The sequence below is a fragment of the Stegostoma tigrinum genome, chromosome 17 (assembly GCF_030684315.1).
Source record: "Stegostoma tigrinum isolate sSteTig4 chromosome 17, sSteTig4.hap1, whole genome shotgun sequence".
NCBI lineage: Eukaryota > Metazoa > Chordata > Chondrichthyes > Orectolobiformes > Stegostomatidae > Stegostoma > Stegostoma tigrinum.
The window spans coordinates 43,149,237-43,168,199 of record NC_081370.1 but is presented as its reverse complement, the minus strand read 5'-3'; the positions used below and the strand labels follow the sequence as shown (position 1 = coordinate 43,168,199).

Here is an 18,963-nt window from a genome sequence, read left to right as displayed (position 1 = left end):
GCACTCTGTATGTTTGAAATTGCTTATGGCAAGACATTTCCAGGATTCTGACCCAGCAACAATGAAGAACAGTTAAATGTTTGCGTATCAAGATTTTGCATAAATTACTGGTTGGTGTTGCATCCATGCGTCTGTTGCCCTTGTTCTTATTGATGTTCAAGTTCACAAGTTTGAGGGAGGCTGTCAAGGGAGTCTTGCAAAGTTGCTGCAGTGCATGTGGTAAATGGGACACAGTCCTGTCACTGAATTCTAGTGGTGAAAGGCATGTATGCTTAGTTAGCATATTAGAAGCACCTATACTTGCCTGTTCAGCACTTTATCACCTTTGTCCCTACTAAGTCTTTATGCATACTTTCTAAGCTGGACAACCTGATTAGAATTGCTTTCTCTTCCCTTCCTTAGGGGTAAAGCCATTCCAGTGTAAAACATGTCAGCGTAAATTCTCCCGCTCTGACCATTTAAAGACTCACACTCGAACTCATACAGGTAAAACAAGTGCGTAAACTTTTTTTTGACATTTTACTTTCTTAGACGCGGATTTTAATATTTTAACAGCTAATATTCACGCTGCTAACGTAATACGTCAACCCTTTGAGCACTAAATGTTATTTTTGGAGCTAATGCCTAATCTTAAAAAAAGAGGATAATTCTTAAATGAGGATTTTTTTTGAGTTTTATCACCAATTGATTCCCTTTATTCTCCCCACAGGAGCTGCTGGCCGAAACGCAGCCTCCTTGAGCTGGGAGGGCAGGATGGTTGGGCCTGCGGACTTCTCCATGACCACCATCAATGCCACTCCATGAAAGGTCAACAGGGAAGTGTACTTGTAGCAGGGAGAGAGACAGACATACCAGTTTCTTTTATATATTTAAATACCCGCCCCTAATCTACACACCACCAACCCTGAAAATGCACACAGAAGAGAATTCTGTTATAATCTTTGATATTTTGTTTGGAAACCAATTCAAATACCAAACTGAAATTTTCACTAGTGGAGGCTGGCAGAATTCAAAATCAGCCCATAAAAGCCTTAGAGTCAGTTTTTCTGAAATGTTATTTTTATGATTAGAATTTAAGAATTCCACCACCTCCAGACCAAGTCCATGAGGCAAGTGTAAGTTCGGTTTGCCCAATAAGGAGGCATTCCGTTTGCCTTAGGTCAGAGAAATTTGGAAACAGTTGGCTTGATCCAAAGCTTAGGGAGCATTTAAAAATTTAAAAAGTGGTGCTGGAATTAAATTTGTTAACGGAGAGCAAGCTTCCTCTTTGTGATAGCACTCCCTTGCTCCGTTGGCAAATGTTTTGCAGAATTACCCAAGCTGAGTTGAAAGAATCCCCTGCACTCGGAGGTAGAACTACTTTCACAGATTTTATGAAGGTGTGCCATTGATTTGTCAAATCAGCAGTGCTTTTAAGTACTGTGGACTTACCTAACTTAGGTTTTGAATGTTTAACTCTATCATAGAGGGTTGATTTGCTTCTGCACTTTCAGTGCTAAATATGACTCGTTGGAGCCACCTGGATTTAGTTTACCTGCCATCTGACACCCTCTTCTCCAAGTAGGATTAGAATGGATCCTAGGAATGAAAAAAATACTTTTCATGATTTTATTATTGTTTCATAAATTTCAAAACTTTGTGTAAATTGTACTTTTGGCTATCATTATAGTTAAAGTAACATAGTCCTCAAAGGGTTAAAATCTGCTCCAATCTTTCACAGCATCAATGATTTGTGAAATAACAAATGTTTTTAATTTGATTTAATTTAATTTGATTGCACTTGTCCTTTTCTTGACAGCATTTTCATGTCAACACATGTAAACTCTATAGCTTCTGTTTAATATATACAAAACTTTATATCAAAGTTTGGCAGGACTTTAATAGTTTGTAATTCATGGGCAGCTTGACTCACATTCATCCAATGTACAAAATAAAATGATTATTTGCCTTAATGTATGGACACAGATACCGATGTCTTTGGGGTTGGGAGAAGGGATGTGTCTAGTATAACTTGACCCATCGATAGGTGGAACTGAAATGGTTTATTGCATTTATACTCCATTGAAGTCAATAATGAGTCAATAAGATGTAAAACTAATATCTCAACTATGGGTTTGCATCCACATTTTCAATTTGTAAAAATATAACTGAATGAAAATTCCTTTCAAGTTGAGGGTAGAAATTCTTGTTGGTTGTCATTTTGTAAAAACCTAATATTTTTGTGATAAATTTCCATCACTGAAATGTTAATGGCAGTGCCAATCTCTTTAAAACATGATAACTGGATGAACACTAAAATTGTGCGAATGACACTTCATCAAAAATAATTTCTTTACTTTCAAAGACCTACACCATAAATTAGTTAAAAAATACAAATATAGTGTTGAGATCATGCAAGGAAATAAGGTATGGGGCATCAAATATTCTTATACAGCCTAACAATAATAAATATTGATTCCATACCTAGCAGGGTCAGTCAGAAATGCCAGAGGCCATGATGTTGAAAAGTCATGTTGGTGCTCTTTCTGGCTTAAAGGTGGGACAATGTGCTGGGGCAGAAAAAAAGGCTTTGGAATCTATTTAAGGCTGTGACTTGATGCTAAAGTTCCCAATTCCCCATTAAAAGTGATGCTTACAGGGATCATGTATGTACCTCAGAACTTTTTGGAGACTTATTCATGGATTGAAAACAAGATGTCCAGCACCCAGAATCTGCCAAAGTTCTCTTTTGTGAGGATCAGTCCCACAGGGAATGTCAAAACACTGCAGCCTGAGTGCAATGACCTAAAAATCAAAGAATCCTACAGAACAAAGGGAGGCCTTCTGGCCATCATCCTTGTTTCATCTCTATGAAAGAGCTGTCTAATTAATCCCACCTCCTACTCAATCTCTTTCGTTCTGCAAATTCTCCCCATCAAGTGTTTGTCCAGTTCCCTTTTGAATCTTATCAATAACTTTGTTCCCACCACCTAGCCAAGCAGCGCATTCCAGATAGCTCTCAGCATAAATGTTATCATTCTCATCTCACACCTTGTTCTTTCAATAGTCACCTTAAGTCTGCATCCTCTCATTATCAACCTTTCCAATCCTGAAAACAGTTACTCATTATTTCTGTCTTAAAGTGTAGTGAATTGTGGAATTCTTCATCGGAGAGGGCTGCCAAGTCTGGGTTGTTAAGTATATTGAAGGCTGTAACAGGAATGGAGAGTAATGGAGAAAAGGCAGGATAGTGGAGTTGAGGATTATTACATCAGCCTTGATTTCATTGATTTTCGGAACAGAGTGGCTGGCTTCTATTCCTTCATTCTATGGGCTAATTTACGAATCAAAGCCATTCACAAATTTGTCCTTTATCAAATCTTCCCATAAGACTCCCTGCTGTAAGGATAAAATTAAAACAGATTTTCCAGTCACACAACATAATTGGTATCCCTCATCCCTGGGACCATTCCAATATATTCTGCACCCTCTCCCAGGCCTCACCATATAATTTCAGTGAATTAATTTACTTTCTATTATTCTAAAGTGGATTAGCAGAGGAACTGAATTTGAAATGATGGTGTGCAATCCAGTCAGCCTCTGCTTTTAAAAATTGCACTGGAGTAGTTCAGAGGAAGGGGAAGGATGATTCATGCATCTTGGGTTCTGATCCATGACAACAAGCTCAGAGTGATGAACTTAGTTTCTCTGAAAGATAGATTGAGGAAATGATGTGATTCTTTAAAATGCTGAGAGATGTGGCATGTGTAGGTGTAACTTGGGCCATTAATACAAACTGAAGGGAATTTAGAAAGTTAAAAATTCAAAGAAATGAGAAGAGGTCATCCTCCATTGAGTTGTGGTTTACAGCAGCAAATTTACAGCATGGGTTCAAAAGAACATTAATAACTGGGTCAGGCCATTCAGCCCATTTGGTTAGATACTGGCTGACCTGCATCACAACCATTATCCTTCAAGTCTTACATAGCACAAATCTCGATCTCAGTCATATTTAGGTTTACTTGTCTTACAAGCCTATTGTGAGGACAATTCCTGATTTCCACAAGTCTTCTTGTGAAAAATATCCTCTTAATTGTGTTCCCATAACGTTTAGCTCTTACCAGAACAAATTGCTTCTTTATTTGTTCCCTACCATGTCCTTCCAACATTTTACGAACCTCAATCAGATCACTTCTGGACCTCATGCTTCAAGAAATACAGGCCATGTTTATGCAATCTGTTCTCAAAACTTAAAGCTCTAAAACCTTAGAAGGAAGCCAATTGATGCACCACGTCGCTGATAGTTCTTTGCTAAAACTCAAAATGAATCTCTTGCTCCTTCATGTGCCATGGCCTAGTCCATTTTTCTGCTTCTTGTATTTATTCAATTTTCTCGAACAGTACAGCAATATCTGCTTTTACCATATCCCTTAGATAACATTCCACACTTTCACAATTTTCTGTCAAAACAAATCCAAACTTTGTTCCAGTGGCACATTAAAACCATTGAATTCCTTGTCTTTGACTCCCCACCAGAAATAATATCCTTAATCATTTAGTAAAGTCTACTTAGGCTTTATGGTAAGAGCTGGTGCATTGCAACTCATCCCTCTGACATAGTTTCCCATCGTTGACACAATCATTGAGCAAAAACAGGTTAAATATTGTCCAAAAAAGCTTAAATATGACTGATTGAAAATGGAATTGGGGTTTGCACAGGGATAATCCCAGGGAATGGCGTGAAATATGTAATTCCATCTGAGAGTCCATCTAATTAAAACATGATGGACTGAATGGCTCCCCATCTGTGCTGTCATCTTTTTGTGATTTACCAGCTAGGTACCGGCCAAAATGCTAACATTATCCATGGATCATGATAAAATCTAAGAGGCTGGGGTTGGTACATAGGAAACAATGTGTCAGACTGAATAACAGTCATATGTGGTTACGAAGACCATATTACAAAGAGCAAAGAATAAAACAGCACAGGAACTGGCCCTTCAGCACTCAAGCCTGCGGCAACACATTTTGTCCTTCCATACTAAAACTGCCTTCACCTACAGGGTCCATGTCCCTCTATTCAGTTCCTATTCATGTATTCATCCAGATGCTTCTTGAATGCTGCTGTTGCGTTTGCTTCCAGCACCAACTCTGGCAATGTGTTTCAGGTATTCACCACACTTTATGTGCAAAATTTGCCTTGCACATCTCTTTTAAACTTCGACCCCAGCCCCCAACCCAGACACACACACACACGCCTTGAACCTGTGCCTCCTAGTAATTGACCCCTTCATCCTGGGAAGAAGCCTTATATTTTCCACTCTATTCATGCTATCAGCAATCTTGTAAAGTTCAGTCAAGTTGCTGCTCGGCCTCCTGCATTCCAGTGAAAACAAACCCAATTTATCCAGCCTTTCTTCATAGCTAAAATCCCCCATACCATGCAACACCCTCGTAAACCTTTTCTGTACCCTCCCCAAAGCATTTGCATCCTTCTGGTAGTGTGGTGACCAGAATTGTTAACAATATTGCAAGTGTGGCCCAACTGAAGTTCTATAATGCTGCAGCAGAACTTGTCTGTCCAGATATTCAATTACCCTTCCAATGGAGGCAAGCATGCCATAGGCCTTTTTTACTACCTTATCTACCTGTGCTGATCTGTGGATCTGCACACCCAGATCCCTCTGTTTATCAATAGTCCTAAGGGTTCTGCCATTCACTGTGTAATTTCACCCTGTACTTGACCTTCCAAAACACATCACCTCACATTTGTTCAGATTACTCCATCTGGTATTTTTCCGCACGTGCCTCCAGCTGATCTACATCCTGCTGCATCCTTTGAGAAACCTCCTCTCTATCTGCAACTCCAGCAATCTTTGTATTATCCACAAACTTACAAATTCGACCAGCCATGTTTTCCTCCAAATCATGTATGTAGACAACGAACAGTAGAGATCCCAGCACTGATCTCTATGGAACACCACTGTCACAGCCTTCCATTTGGAAAAGCATCCATTCACAGCCACCTTCTGACATCTATATCTAAGCCAGTTCTGTATCCATCTTGCTAGCTCATCCCGATACCATGTGACTTCATCTTTTGTCCCAAGCTGCCATGAGAAACCTTGTCAAAGGCTTTACTGAAGTCCATACAGATAGCATCAACCGCTTTTCCATCATCAATCATCTTTGTCAAAAAATTCGATTGAGTTAGTGAGGCACGATCTCCCCGTACAAAATCATGCTGTCTATCACTTATAAGTCCATTTGCTTTTAAATGCGTATAGATTTTGTCCCTGACAATTTTTTCTAATAATTTCCTACCACCGATGTGATGCTTACTGGCCTGTAATTTTCTGTAGCATTTGCAGGAATTTTTCAATACATCATCATATTTTGTCAGATAAACCATATTCCCTCAGTTGTTTAAAAGTGTAGGATGTTCTTCATGATGAGGGCATTAAAAATAGACAGGACAGGACAGGAATGGGCTTTATGTCCAAATGATCATTTTTGTTTTCTTATTTCACTTCTTTCCTAAATTGGTATTCTCTTCTGAAAACGCTGCCATTCCAATAGAATGATATAGAAGTGGCAACAAAAGAAAAAAGTGCACATTTTAAATTCTTGTCCGACTCATAATGACATTGATCCTTGCCATATTTCCTCTCCTTGTGAGTTGATGAATAATGACACCAGCTGTATAAATACGAAACTTCAGTAATAAAACAATTTTGTAACTCGGTTTAATTATTGTATTAGGTGCATATACACTGACAAAAAATAAACAAGCTATGAGGGTGCTTCCCATGAATTAAACCACTACAAAAAGTCCTGTGTAACACAACCACAGAGAATAAAGATCTGAAAAGAGGTCAAGATTCTAATCGATTTAATCCTTGATGGATCATGTTTAAGTAGTATCAGCGACGGTACCTTGAATGTAAAAAAAACTAAAAGTTCATTAGGGCTGCTGTTTTAACAGGTGAAAAGCCCTTTAGCTGTAGGTGGCCAAACTGTCAGAAGAAGTTTGCCAGATCCGATGAACTGGTTCGCCACCATAACATGCACCAGAGAAACCTGACCAAACTTCAGCTTACTCTCTAAAAGGTGAACATGACTGCAACGAACTCAAAGAAAAAGTGACAACACACGCTGCTGGGGAACTCTACTTCCTTATGTTCACCCCTGCTCTAAATGTTGAATAACTCACAGGTTAATGGGACAGAATCAATGTCCACACTTCTATGCCTACCTGATACATGCACCACCAATGTAGTTGTATTGCGCCTCTTCTTCCCATTTATTGTTCAAGCCAGGGTTGCCAACTCTGCTTCAAAGTACTCATGGAGGTTTTGTCGCCTTCTGCCTTCAAACCGTACTCAGCCCGTGATCAAATGAACAGTATCCTTATTTCCCAATCCTCGAAAACAGTATCATCAATACTGCTTACAACTGAAAAAAAAACAGATGTGTTGAAAGGAAACAAAGAAAGTGGAGACTTTCTGTGATACCTCATTTGATTCAACTCTTGGACTATTTACAGTAGCGTCAGCCAGAAATTCCTGGAAATTGCCCAGGACATTCTGGGACGTTGGCAACCTTGGTCTGAGTGTGAAAGAAGAGGTGGATTCAAGGCATGTAGCCATTGTTAATGGGAGTCAGTAACAAGACACTGCAAATTGGGCAGTGGCGGTGTTCACTGAGTCACTGTTCTTGGGTTGTATGACAATTCATACACTCCTTTGTAAATATTATGTAAATAGAGACCTGTTGGAATTGAATACCACTGTATCTCATTTGCTTTTTTTTTAACAAAATGGAAATCTAGATGTATGGTAACCATGTGACACGCAACGAGTGAAAAAAAAATGGCAAACATGCAGGTGGGCATTAAAACTATTGGGTTAACCTGTCTTTTGAACCCCATAGTAGATTCACGGAGAAGCAATTAAGTGGGGCAATGATGTTGTTTATCAATTTGAAGTGTACTTTAGTCAAATTACGTTAAGGAAGAGGTAAGGTTAACCAGCAATGCTTTACAAACACCTTGTTAAAAAATTGTACACAATATATCGAAAGGCCACGCTGGCTATGTGGCTGATTAGCTGTAATGTTAACAGACATAGTTAAATGAAAGAAAAAGGCTGGTCCACAACTATCATTAACCATTCCTCTTGAAAATAAGTAACTTAATGACTTTCAGAAATCTTCAAGTATGATATGTGAAGAAATCTTTTTAGTGTAATGGATTGTACTGTACCCAATGTTTCTTTGTTCATCTATTTACTGCTACCAGCTGGAAATTATTATGTATATATCTGATAATGTATTGCTGTGCCCAAAAATAGGAGGGTTATTAAAAGTAGAGAATAAACAGAAGAATAGGTACGTCACAGATCTGGTTTGTTTGCTTTAATGTGCTCTGATAACACTGAAAATGCAAGCAGCATTCTCCCTCCCCACCATACTCGCTCCCCCACTGCATTCTTAATTACAGATGACCACAAAGGAGAAAGCGATAGAAGTCTGGCAGCTGTTTTATTTAATGTTTAGTGTCCTATTTTTGGTGCCTTGTTGTTTCCTGAATGCCACTTTGTATTGCTGAATGCTTCCAGTTCTGGTCAATATGACAATCCGCTCCCCCTTGGTCTCAGCAGTAATCTGCTCATGTCACATAAGGCAAGTCATCAACAATGACAAATGAAATTGATGTTTATAGAAAGACTTTAGGTGGTTGTGGAGGGGAGGGCAGATGAAGGGGGTCTCAACGGACAGCTTGAGATTCAGTAAGAACTTCACATTTACTGCTTTTTGGGAAGGTCCTGCCACGTGTTGGGCACCCTATCACTTGGCAGACCATTGCAGGCCTATATTTGGAATCAGAGCTGTCAGAGGTGAACAGCTCTGTTGGACAGCAGGGCCACTGGGGAGGTGGTAACTGCTGCCAAGACTACATCCACCCAAGGATCATTGCTGCCAGAAGTGAATGATGGGTGTGAGAGGGATACAGGGAGAGGATGGTAGGAAGATTGACATCATGGACAGAAGGTGGCTGTCACCAGCTCTCAACAGCTCCCTACCTGATACACTGAATGGGTTTGAATAGTGACTGCCTTGGAAGTCCGCAAACAACTCCAACATGGTGACCCCGCTGGATTATTACCAATGGCTGTGGGATGAGCTCCTTAAGTGCCCGTTAATTGTTCACTTAGGGCCTTGGTTGGTAATAGACCAAGATCCAGATGACCAGATGGCGATGCTAATAATGGCAAGCAGATGATTGCAATGCCCATCCCAAGATTGCTGGCTTCTACCCAAGATTTTAAGGGCTCGTTTGTGGTGCAGTGGTAGTGTCCCTACCCTTGAATGAGGAGGCCCAGTTCAAGTCCCATCTGCCCCAAAGATGTGTAATAACACCCCTAAACAGGTTGCTTAGACAAATAGGTTAAATAAGAAAACAGAGCACACATGAGCCTTTCTGCCACAGACGTAATCAAGATGGAGGCCAAAAGGTGGTGGGAGCCACACCTGCTACACTCCCACTGGATTAAGTGCTCCCACACTAGAGTTAAGGACTCAAGAGTCCATTCTTTACCTGATAGCAATATTCATTGTTTGCCAGAGTCACTCAGCTTCTACAATGAATGTGGTTTAGCAAGTAGTGAGCTGGGGACTGCTGAATATTGCTGGCCTTATGACAAAAGGCTGCTCGGAGGTAAGTGTTTGAAATTGGGCTTCTTTAATAAATCAGCATTTATATAGTGTCTTTGACAATTCCAGCATATCACGATGTGTTTTACAGCCAAACAAATACTTTCTTTGAGCTGAGAATTGGCTTTCTCTGTCACACGAAAACCCAAGATACAAAATCGTGACCCTGAGTGAAAGTCATCCTAGAATCAAGAGAGAACCAGCAACAACGTTTGAAGAGAAGTCACTGTAATAATGTAGGAAATAGAAATATCAATTTATGCTTGGCAAGATCCCAATTGCAGTGTGAGATCAACCAAATAATTTGTCTTAGCAACGTTGTTTGAGGAAATATTATTGGTTACAACACACTTTACCATCTTCAAAATAAATTGGTGGGATCTTTCACTTCCATCTGAGAAGGTGGATTAATGTGTTATTCAAAGGATGGCACCTCTGGCAGCACAGTAGTCCTTCAGTAAAGTAAGAAGTCACCATAGTCTGAGTCTCTCATTAGAGAGAGAAAACTGTTGGTTTAACTTGAGGGTTATCACTCCACAGGCGAGGGGAGAGATTGAAAAGGAGAGTCCTTGATGGTTACTACAGCTGGTGTGGAAACTGAACCCTGGCTTTTGGAATCACTTGGCTTCACAAACCGGCCATCCAGCTAACTGACCCCCGTGGTAGAGCAGCTTGAAAACACCTTTTTTTACTGAGGGGCAGAAGTGGTAGCAACTTAGCCTCAGTTGGCAATTATAGATGAGCACAAATGTTGGTGAGTCCCAAAGCTACAATTAAAGCATCACTTGTTGCTTTTTGTTAAGACTACGTTTATTTGCATCACGACCATTCCGACCACATGTCATGTCAGCAGCTAGAGCTACACTGTTTTGTAGATTTTTAAGTTAGCTCCAATCACACTTACAATTTTTCATATTCACTTCTGGTTCCACACTATGCTTTCTGCTGCAAATAGCAAAATAGACAAGAAACATTGTTTTTAATAAGTTTCAATATTTGAGTATTGCTGAAAAATAGCTATATTTAGTGGAAGTCTTTCATCCTGCATTCATCAGGACAATTCACAAAAATTGATAAATAAAAATGAAAATCTTCAACAAAGCTGATGTTTTTCAGAAATACTCAGTTTCTGTATTTCTTTAAAACACACAGTTGTAAACAGAATCTGTACATTATATCATTAAATATGTTATTGTAAAGAAATCTCATGGTTTTCTGATTTATAAGGTAAAATATACACTGTTCAAATGTGAAACCCAACAAGGTGGCATAAAACTGCAGAATATATTGGAAGGTCAAAGGGAAAATTAAACAGAAGGATTGCTGTAGAAATTGAATGTGACAGTAAGAATAAATTTTCTCAGTCTTAAAACATTGGGAGAGCAAACAGAAGAAATTATAACTTTAAAAGCCACTAATGGGATTGAAACGGAAGTCTAAAGGTTAATTCTGAAATGCCTGATTTTTCTGGTATTGACCAGCAATGATATGTGCAATACACAACAGAAAAAAAAACTTACATTCATATCAGATGTTTAAAGAGGAATTCTAGAGATTGACACCTCAGGATCTGAAGGTGCAGCTAGCAATGATGGAATGATGAAAAACAGGGATCCATGAAAGAATTTGAGCAACATGAACAGCAGGAATCCAAACACAATTGGAAGCATTAGCATTAAATGAAGTCCTAGCGAGGCTACCAGGCTTTAAAGCCAATGGTATCCCCTAAATAGTAAGTGAGGCCATAGTAAGTGGCTGAAGGGTGACGTTATAGATGTTTACAAAATCATGAGTGGCATGGATAGAATGAATAGCAAGGTCTTTTTCGTAGGGCAAGAGAGTCCAAAACTAGAGGGCATAGGTTTAAGGTGAAAGGGAAATGATTTAAAAGGGGCCTGAGGAGCAACAATTTCACACAGAGGGTGGTGCATATATGGAACGAGCTGCTAGAGGAAGTGAGAGTGGGTACAATTACAACATTTGAAAATATATGAATAAGAATATTTTAGAATAATTTGGACCAAATGCTGGTAAATGGGATGAAATCTGTTCAGGGTATCTGGTCAGAGTGGATGGGTTGGACACTTCCATGCAGTATAACTTTATGAGATTTGCGAGACTCTGGGAGATGCAGGCAGATTGGAAACAGTTTAAAACAATGTCCATTTTTAAAATGGCCCAGGCAGCAATGGACAAATTAATTACAGAAGATAAAGTAGTGGTCAGTTACTCTGTGAAAACTTGAGGATTACCCCTTTGGTAATCTATTATAGTAGAAATTCCAAAAGGAGAAATTTCTCCTGTCCACTCTGTTTAAACAGTTTTTTGTCAGGCATGTTTTAGTCATGGAAAGTCCATCCTATGATTTCAAGCAAGCATTGATAGATAAAGTGCGACATAAAGGGCTACTATAGCTGACAGCAGCGGGGACTCAAGGTAATTGACTTAAGCAGAACATACTTGTTGGAGAAGTGATCTTTATGTTATGTGGCTCTGCATTGCTCACCCAGGGATCAGTTTCGGTTTCCTGTTTCTCCCTGTATTACGACAGTAAGTTACTAAACTTCAAATGTGCTTTCATAGCTTTAAAGTGATTAGGGCACCATTTAAACATGAAAGATGCTAATAAAAAGTAAGTTATGTTTAATGACATTCATTCAGTGAAGGAATAATTTATCTGCTTATTCAAACTTGTCAAATTCAGACAATACCTGACTCGGAGGGGCAGTGGAATTTGAAGAGTCATCTCAGGAACTAAGCAATGAACTAGACAAGAAATGTAAGCAGATGAAACAGTAAGAAGTAAAGTTTAATATGCATAAGTATAACACACAATGGATAGTAAGAAAAATCAGTGGCATGAGTATTTTGTAATGATTCTGGAACTGTTGAAGTTGTAACTAGCTTTGTTTGAGAAACCTGTTCAAATACTACAAAACAGTAGTCAACAGAGCAAATAACAAAATAGAAAAAAATAATTGATTAATTACATAACATGCTGATCAATCCACATGTTGTGATGTAGTAACAGAGGAGTAGATGAAGGCCATTCAGCCCTTCAAGTGTGTACCAACTTTCATAAATCATTGCTGTTCTCCTTATTCCTTAATACCCTAGCTGAACAAAAGTCTATTAATCTTAAATTTGAAAAGTTTAAGTAATATCTAGCATCAATATCTTTTTGGGGTAGACAGTTCCAGCTTTCCACGACTCCTTGTGTGAATAAGTATTTTCTGCTATTTCTCTTGAAATACCTAGATCTAATTGTAAGGTTATGCTTCTTTGTTGGGAGTACACCAGCAGACTATAATAGTTCAATTTTATCTGTCCTACCAACTCCTTTGATTGTTTTAAGCACCACAATTAGATCATCATCAAGCCAGCAACATCGTTAATTAATTAGGCAACAACACCAGCATCATTAACAAGCATTGAAGCTTCATCCAAGTCACTAAGAAGTGACAAAACATTGCCACCATGAAGCACAGTTCCTATAATCCCAGAAACAGCACATAGAGTATCACCTATATAGTATGTGGCCTTATCATTGACAGTGACAACTATCAAATACACAATGCACCATCCTACCAACTAAGTATTGCGGCGCATAATATTTTCAGAAAAGGAAAGCTATTACAAAAGAAAACTCTTAGAATGCCAGAGATAATGGGAGCTGCAGATGCTGGAGAATCTGAGATAACAAAGTGTAGAGCTGGATGAACACAGCAGACCAAGCAGCATCAGAGGAGCACAAAAGCTGACGTTTCGGGCATAGTTCCTTCATCAGATGAAGGGCCTAGGACCGAAACGTCAGCTTTTGTGCTCCTAAGATGCTGCTTGGTCTGCTGTGTTCATCTAGCTCAACACTTTGTTATCTTAGAATGTCAGTTTATTTATAAATGTCAATTGCTAATCTTTTGATTGGGAAAGAGGTTAATGATTAGAACAACATTATTCATGCAGAGGCATTTTTTTTCAAAAGGAGATGAATGTTATATTGTTATATTTTTGATAAATATCTGGGAGCTAATTGTTATTTGAATATATATCCTTGGGTACATCATTCACTGAGCTCTGCAGTCATATGCAAATATGAATGCATCAGTCTATCAACTGCATGGAGAGTTGAAACAAATCTACTCAATGAAGCTGCAAATGAAGCATTTTGAGTCTAAATGGGTGATTATTTCGAGCTTACGGAAATCAAAGGACATAACATCAAGTTATTGGGCCCTAAGTAGAGGAAAAAGATCTGGAATAATTTAAGACATAATTAAAATCAGAAATGAGTCAGGGGACATCAGATACTGTAGTGAAAATGAATCAAATTACCTCTCTCAATCATTCTCCAATTTTCCGATTGAACTTGGCTAAAATGACATGCATAGAGATGATTCCTTGTTTCAATGGGTGCATTTACTATTTTCCCCTAGATTTCTTGTTTATCTCTAGGCAGTTGGTTTGAAGAAGAAGCCAAACCATTCATTTCAGATAGAGACATGTTCATTGTGTCTACTGGTTTCTGTTGAATGACTCTGTAAATTCAGAATATGTTCATAATTGTGCCTTTAAGTCTACATTGTTCAAAACAGCATGTTCTATCTGGAACCCCTGAAGACATCATTACAGAACTTTAAAAACTGTAGGAGGTATGGTATTTGGCTCCTATAGTTGTTGAGAAAAGGGTAAAAGATTCATTGTGGAAGAAGATTGATTACAATTAATTTAGCACAGAGATCCAAGTCATTTATTATTTTATACTACACAAACAGTTAGCAAAGTTAGCAATTTGTGTGGAAGTACATTTAGTTTCCAAATATTTATTTGCACGTTCATTTACAGGTTAATAAATTCATTTGGCAGTAAATTCTAAAATAAGGCCTACCGTGGGTTGATCTGCTACTTCTTGCAGACAAGAGGGATCGTGTGGTGACACAAGATACAAGTAAACTATGGGAGTGTGAATAAGAATTTCAATTTCCAACAGTGAAGTGCAGAAGGCCATGCCAGCAGCAGCGCCATGCATACCTAAAAATAAGGTGTCAACCTGATGAAGCTACAGAACAGAACTACATTTCTGTGTCAAATAGAATTCATTATCCTAGGCTGCCACTGAACATACCTTGATATCAAGCCTATTGTAAGTGCTCCACAGAACAGAGTGAGCGTATAGACAGTAGTGTACAAAGGGTGAATGTATCTAAAATGTAACATAAAACATTTGACCCAGAAACGGGCTGTTTATCCCAAAGTATTCAAATCAGTGTTTACCCAAAAAAGCCAACCTCTTCCTATCCCTTGTGGGGCTAATGTTATCTGTCTTGTCTCTTTTATTGGCTGGCTCAGCACAAATGCTGTATTCTCTACTGACCCGAATGATTGGCAGAAAGAATCGTTTACCTCTTGATACCAGAACTGCCTGATTTATATTCTATCAATTTCAGTGGAATGTATACAGGTTGGGATTCTATTTTCAATTGTCAATTGGTCTGCCTCCATTTGTTCTGGTTTATCATCATGCCTGTTGTTTTAAGGATGGTCAGGGGAGATCTCCCCGGTGCCCAGGCCAATATCTATATATTTGCCACTCAAACAATACTACTGAAACAGGTCATAATCACACTGTTATTTTTCTTTAACCAAATTTGCTAGCACATTTCCTAGCTTACCACAGGGACTACACTTCAAGAAGTATTTGATTGGCTGTGGAGTACTTTAAAACTCATGAGTGTTAATAGCACTATACAAATGGAAGTTCTTTCTTTGAATAGGCTAATATCCTGGGCTGTTTCATCATTTTCTGTTTTAGTGATTACTCTCTCATGTCTGGTTCTTGTGATCAATTTCTTAGAAATAGCAACAGACGATCTTTCAGTCATTCCCATCTGTTTTTTTTTAATCCCAGTATAAATCAAGGAACTGAAATGGTCTTTAAGAATAAGAATTGCAATTTCCAACAGTGAAGTGCAGAAGGCCATGCCAGCAGCAGCACCATGCATACCTAAAAATAAGGTGTCAACCTGATGAAGCTACAGAACAGAACTACATTTCCGTGTCAAATAGAATACACAGCGAGTGATAGAGCCGAGCAATCCCACAACCAATGGATCAGATCTAAGCTCTGTAGTCCTGCCGCATCCAGTTGTGAACAGTAGTGAAGAATTAAACAACTTGCTGGAGGTGAGGCAACACGTATGTCCCCATCCTCAATGATGGAGGAGCCCAGCAATTCAACGTAAAAGGTAAGGCTGAAGTATTGGCAGCAATCTTCAGCCAGAAGTGCCGAGTAGAAGATCCATCTTGGCCTCCTCCAGAAGTCTCCAACATCACAGGTGCCAGTCTTTAGCTAATTTAATTAACTCCACATGACTCAAGGAATGGTTGGAGGCACTGGATAAAGTAAATTCTATGGGTCTGACAACGTGCCAGCAGTAGTATTGAAAACCTGTGCTCCACAACTTGGCTGCACACCTAATCAAACTGTTCCATTACAATCCAGCTCCAACAATGTGGAAATTTGCCCAGGTATGTCTTTATGCAAAAATGCAGGACAAATCCAAGCAGTCTGAATGTGGCATCAAGAAGCCCTAGCAAAACTGGAATCTTGGGAATTGAGGGAAAGCTGTCCACTGATTGAGTCATACCTGGCACATAGGAAGATGGTTGTAGTTGTTGGAGGCCAGACATCTCAGCTCTAGGATCTCACTTCAGCAGTTCCTCAGGATAGTGTCCTAGGTCCAAACACCTTCAGCTGCTTCATCAATGACTTTCCCTCCACCGGAAGGTTAAAACATATAGGGATTTTAACCGATGATTTCTCAATGTTCAGCACCATTCACAACTCCTCAGGAACTGAAACAATCTGTATTCAAATGCAACAAAATATGGGTAATATCCAGACTTGAGCTAAAAAGCGTCAAATGATATTTTGCCACACAAATGCCATGCAATGAGCATTTCCAATAAAAAAAGATAATCTAACCACAACCTCTTGACATTCAATGCTTTTACCATCACTGAATCCTCCAAAATCAACATCCTGGTAGTTGCAATTGACCAGAAACTCAACTGGACTCACCATATAAATACAAAACAGGTCAGAGTCTAGGAATATAGCAGTGAGTAATTCACTTCCTGACTCCCCAAAGCCTGTTCACAATCTACGAGGCACAAGGGGTGTGAAGGAATACTCTGTACTTGCTTACAAGAGTGCAGCTCCACCAATGTGGAAGAAAACTTGACATCTTCCAGGACAATACAGCCCATCTGATTGGCACTACATCCACAAATATTTGGTCACTCCACCATCGATACAGAGTAGTACAGTGTAATGATTTATAAGATACTCTGCAGAAGTTCACCAAAGATCATTAGACAGTATCTTCCAAACCGACAATGTTATGTACCAGACCAGGTCTCCTCAAAATATATCAACATGTAACCTATACCCTAGCATTTACCTTATTTAACGGTGAGTCAAAGGAGTTGTATTCCAGGTGTGATTCAATTAGGCAAACCACTCGGCTTGTTCTTACACCACAGTTAAAATACAACCTACATAACTTCAACTTGAAATACTTAACAGAATAATGTACTATTAATAATATGCTACTCACCAAATGTTCCAATGCAGCAGCATCCATAAACACACACATGTTAAAGACAAATTCAGCAAAACAGATTTCCCTTACTATCTCCTCCACTCCAGGAGCAGGAAAATCAGATAGAATGAGCCTGACAGCAGAGAGAAAACTCAGGTCTTTGCAGTAGCATAAAGAGAGCTGTATCTTGCTATTTCAATTCTAAAAACCCAACTTCACCAACTGAAAGCAAAACTAAAACCCTGAGTCTGTGGGAGCCTCATTCCACACACTTGAGCTTCTTTTGTCTAACTAAAAAACAAAGCTGCTTACTCTGCTTTCCATGGAGCAGATACTTTATCACAGGTTTATAGTGCCTCTCTTCAAGAAAGACAAGATGGAACAAATCCCTCTTATTGATACATTTCATCACATCAACCAGTAATATTCAGAAGGGCAAGGTGAACAGATATATGGGAATTCGCCACCGGAAATTTCCCCTCCAAGCCACTCACCATTCTTTCTTGAAAATATATTGTCGTCCCTTGACTGTTACTGGGTTAAAATCCTGGTATTCCCTCACTAACAGTATTGTAGTTTACTCACAGCACACAATCTGCTGCGTTTCGTCTAGGCAGTCCACCAGCATCCTGTCAACGGCAACTAGAATGGGCAATAGATGCCTGCCAGCTAGCTATGCTCACTTTCCACAATGATTTTTTAAAAAGCTACTACTTTCATTCCTCTTACCCTTCTTAGGTGTTTTAGTCCAGCTAACTATGATTCAGTTGATAGCACTCTGATCTCTGAGTCAAAGATTGTCAACTCAAGCTTCATTCCAAAGACTTGAAAACAAAATTGAAGCTTAAAATCCACTTGTATAACTTTGGAGGTGGTATCATTTAGCTGGCATGATTAACAAACTGTCTGCCATGTGTGAATACATAGGATCTATGAGATATCCAGTTCTTCATAGAGAAATCTAATCAACACTATTCTCCAACCTCCCCCACAATGCTATTTCCGACAACTTAGCAAGTGCACTCCAAACGTTCTATAGGACATCAAGGTATCTTGAAAAGTGCTTTAAAAATACAAATCAGTCATCCTTTCTATTGTAACAAAAACTGAAAGAACTGCGGATGATGTAAATCAGGAACAAAAACAAAGTTGTGGAAATGCATCCCTCAACCAGCCCAGTTCGTCCCCTCCCCCCACTGCACCACACAACCAGCCCAGCTCTTCCCCCCCACCCACTGCATCCCAAAACCAGTCCAACCTGTCTCTGCCTCCCTAACCGGTTCTTCCTCTCACCCATCCCTTCCTCCCACCCCAAGCCGCACCCCCCGCTACCTACTAACCTCATCCCACCTCCTTGACCTGTCCGTCTTCCCTGGACTGACCTATCCCCTCCCTACCTCCCCACCTACACTCTCTCCACCTATCTTCTTTACTCTCCATCTTCGGTCCGCCTCCCCCTCTCTCCCTATTTATTCCAGTTCCCTCCCCCCATCCCCCTCTCTGATGAAGGGTCTAGGCCCGAAACGTCAGCTTTTGTGCTCCTGAGATGCTGCTTGGCCTGCTGTGTTCATCCAGCCTCACATTTTATTATTTTATTGTGGAAATGATCAGCAGGTCTGGCAGCAACTGTGAAGAAAAAATCAGAGTTACGTTTTGGATCCAGTGACTC

General features: G+C 39.5%; 1 protein-coding gene across 4 annotated transcripts in view; it reads left to right on the top strand.

Moving 5' to 3' along the window:
* LOC125459526 (Wilms tumor protein homolog) overlaps positions 1 to 8,447 on the top strand; it is an 83,074-nt gene extending 74,627 nt beyond the window's left edge. Inside the window, exons 7-8 of one of the 4 annotated variants that reach the window (XM_048546056.2) lie at positions 403 to 486; positions 6,965 to 8,447. In XM_048546056.2, coding sequence (XP_048402013.1) covers positions 403 to 486; positions 6,965 to 7,086 — 206 coding nt within the window. In that variant the 3' untranslated portion in view covers positions 7,087 to 8,447. Of the gene's footprint in view, positions 1 to 402; positions 496 to 709; positions 2,099 to 6,964 lie in introns of those variants that run through there. The other 3 variants (XM_048546055.2, XM_048546058.2, XM_048546057.2) reach the window with 3 other exon arrangements.
* Positions 8,448 to 18,963: the final 10,516 nt, after the last annotated feature.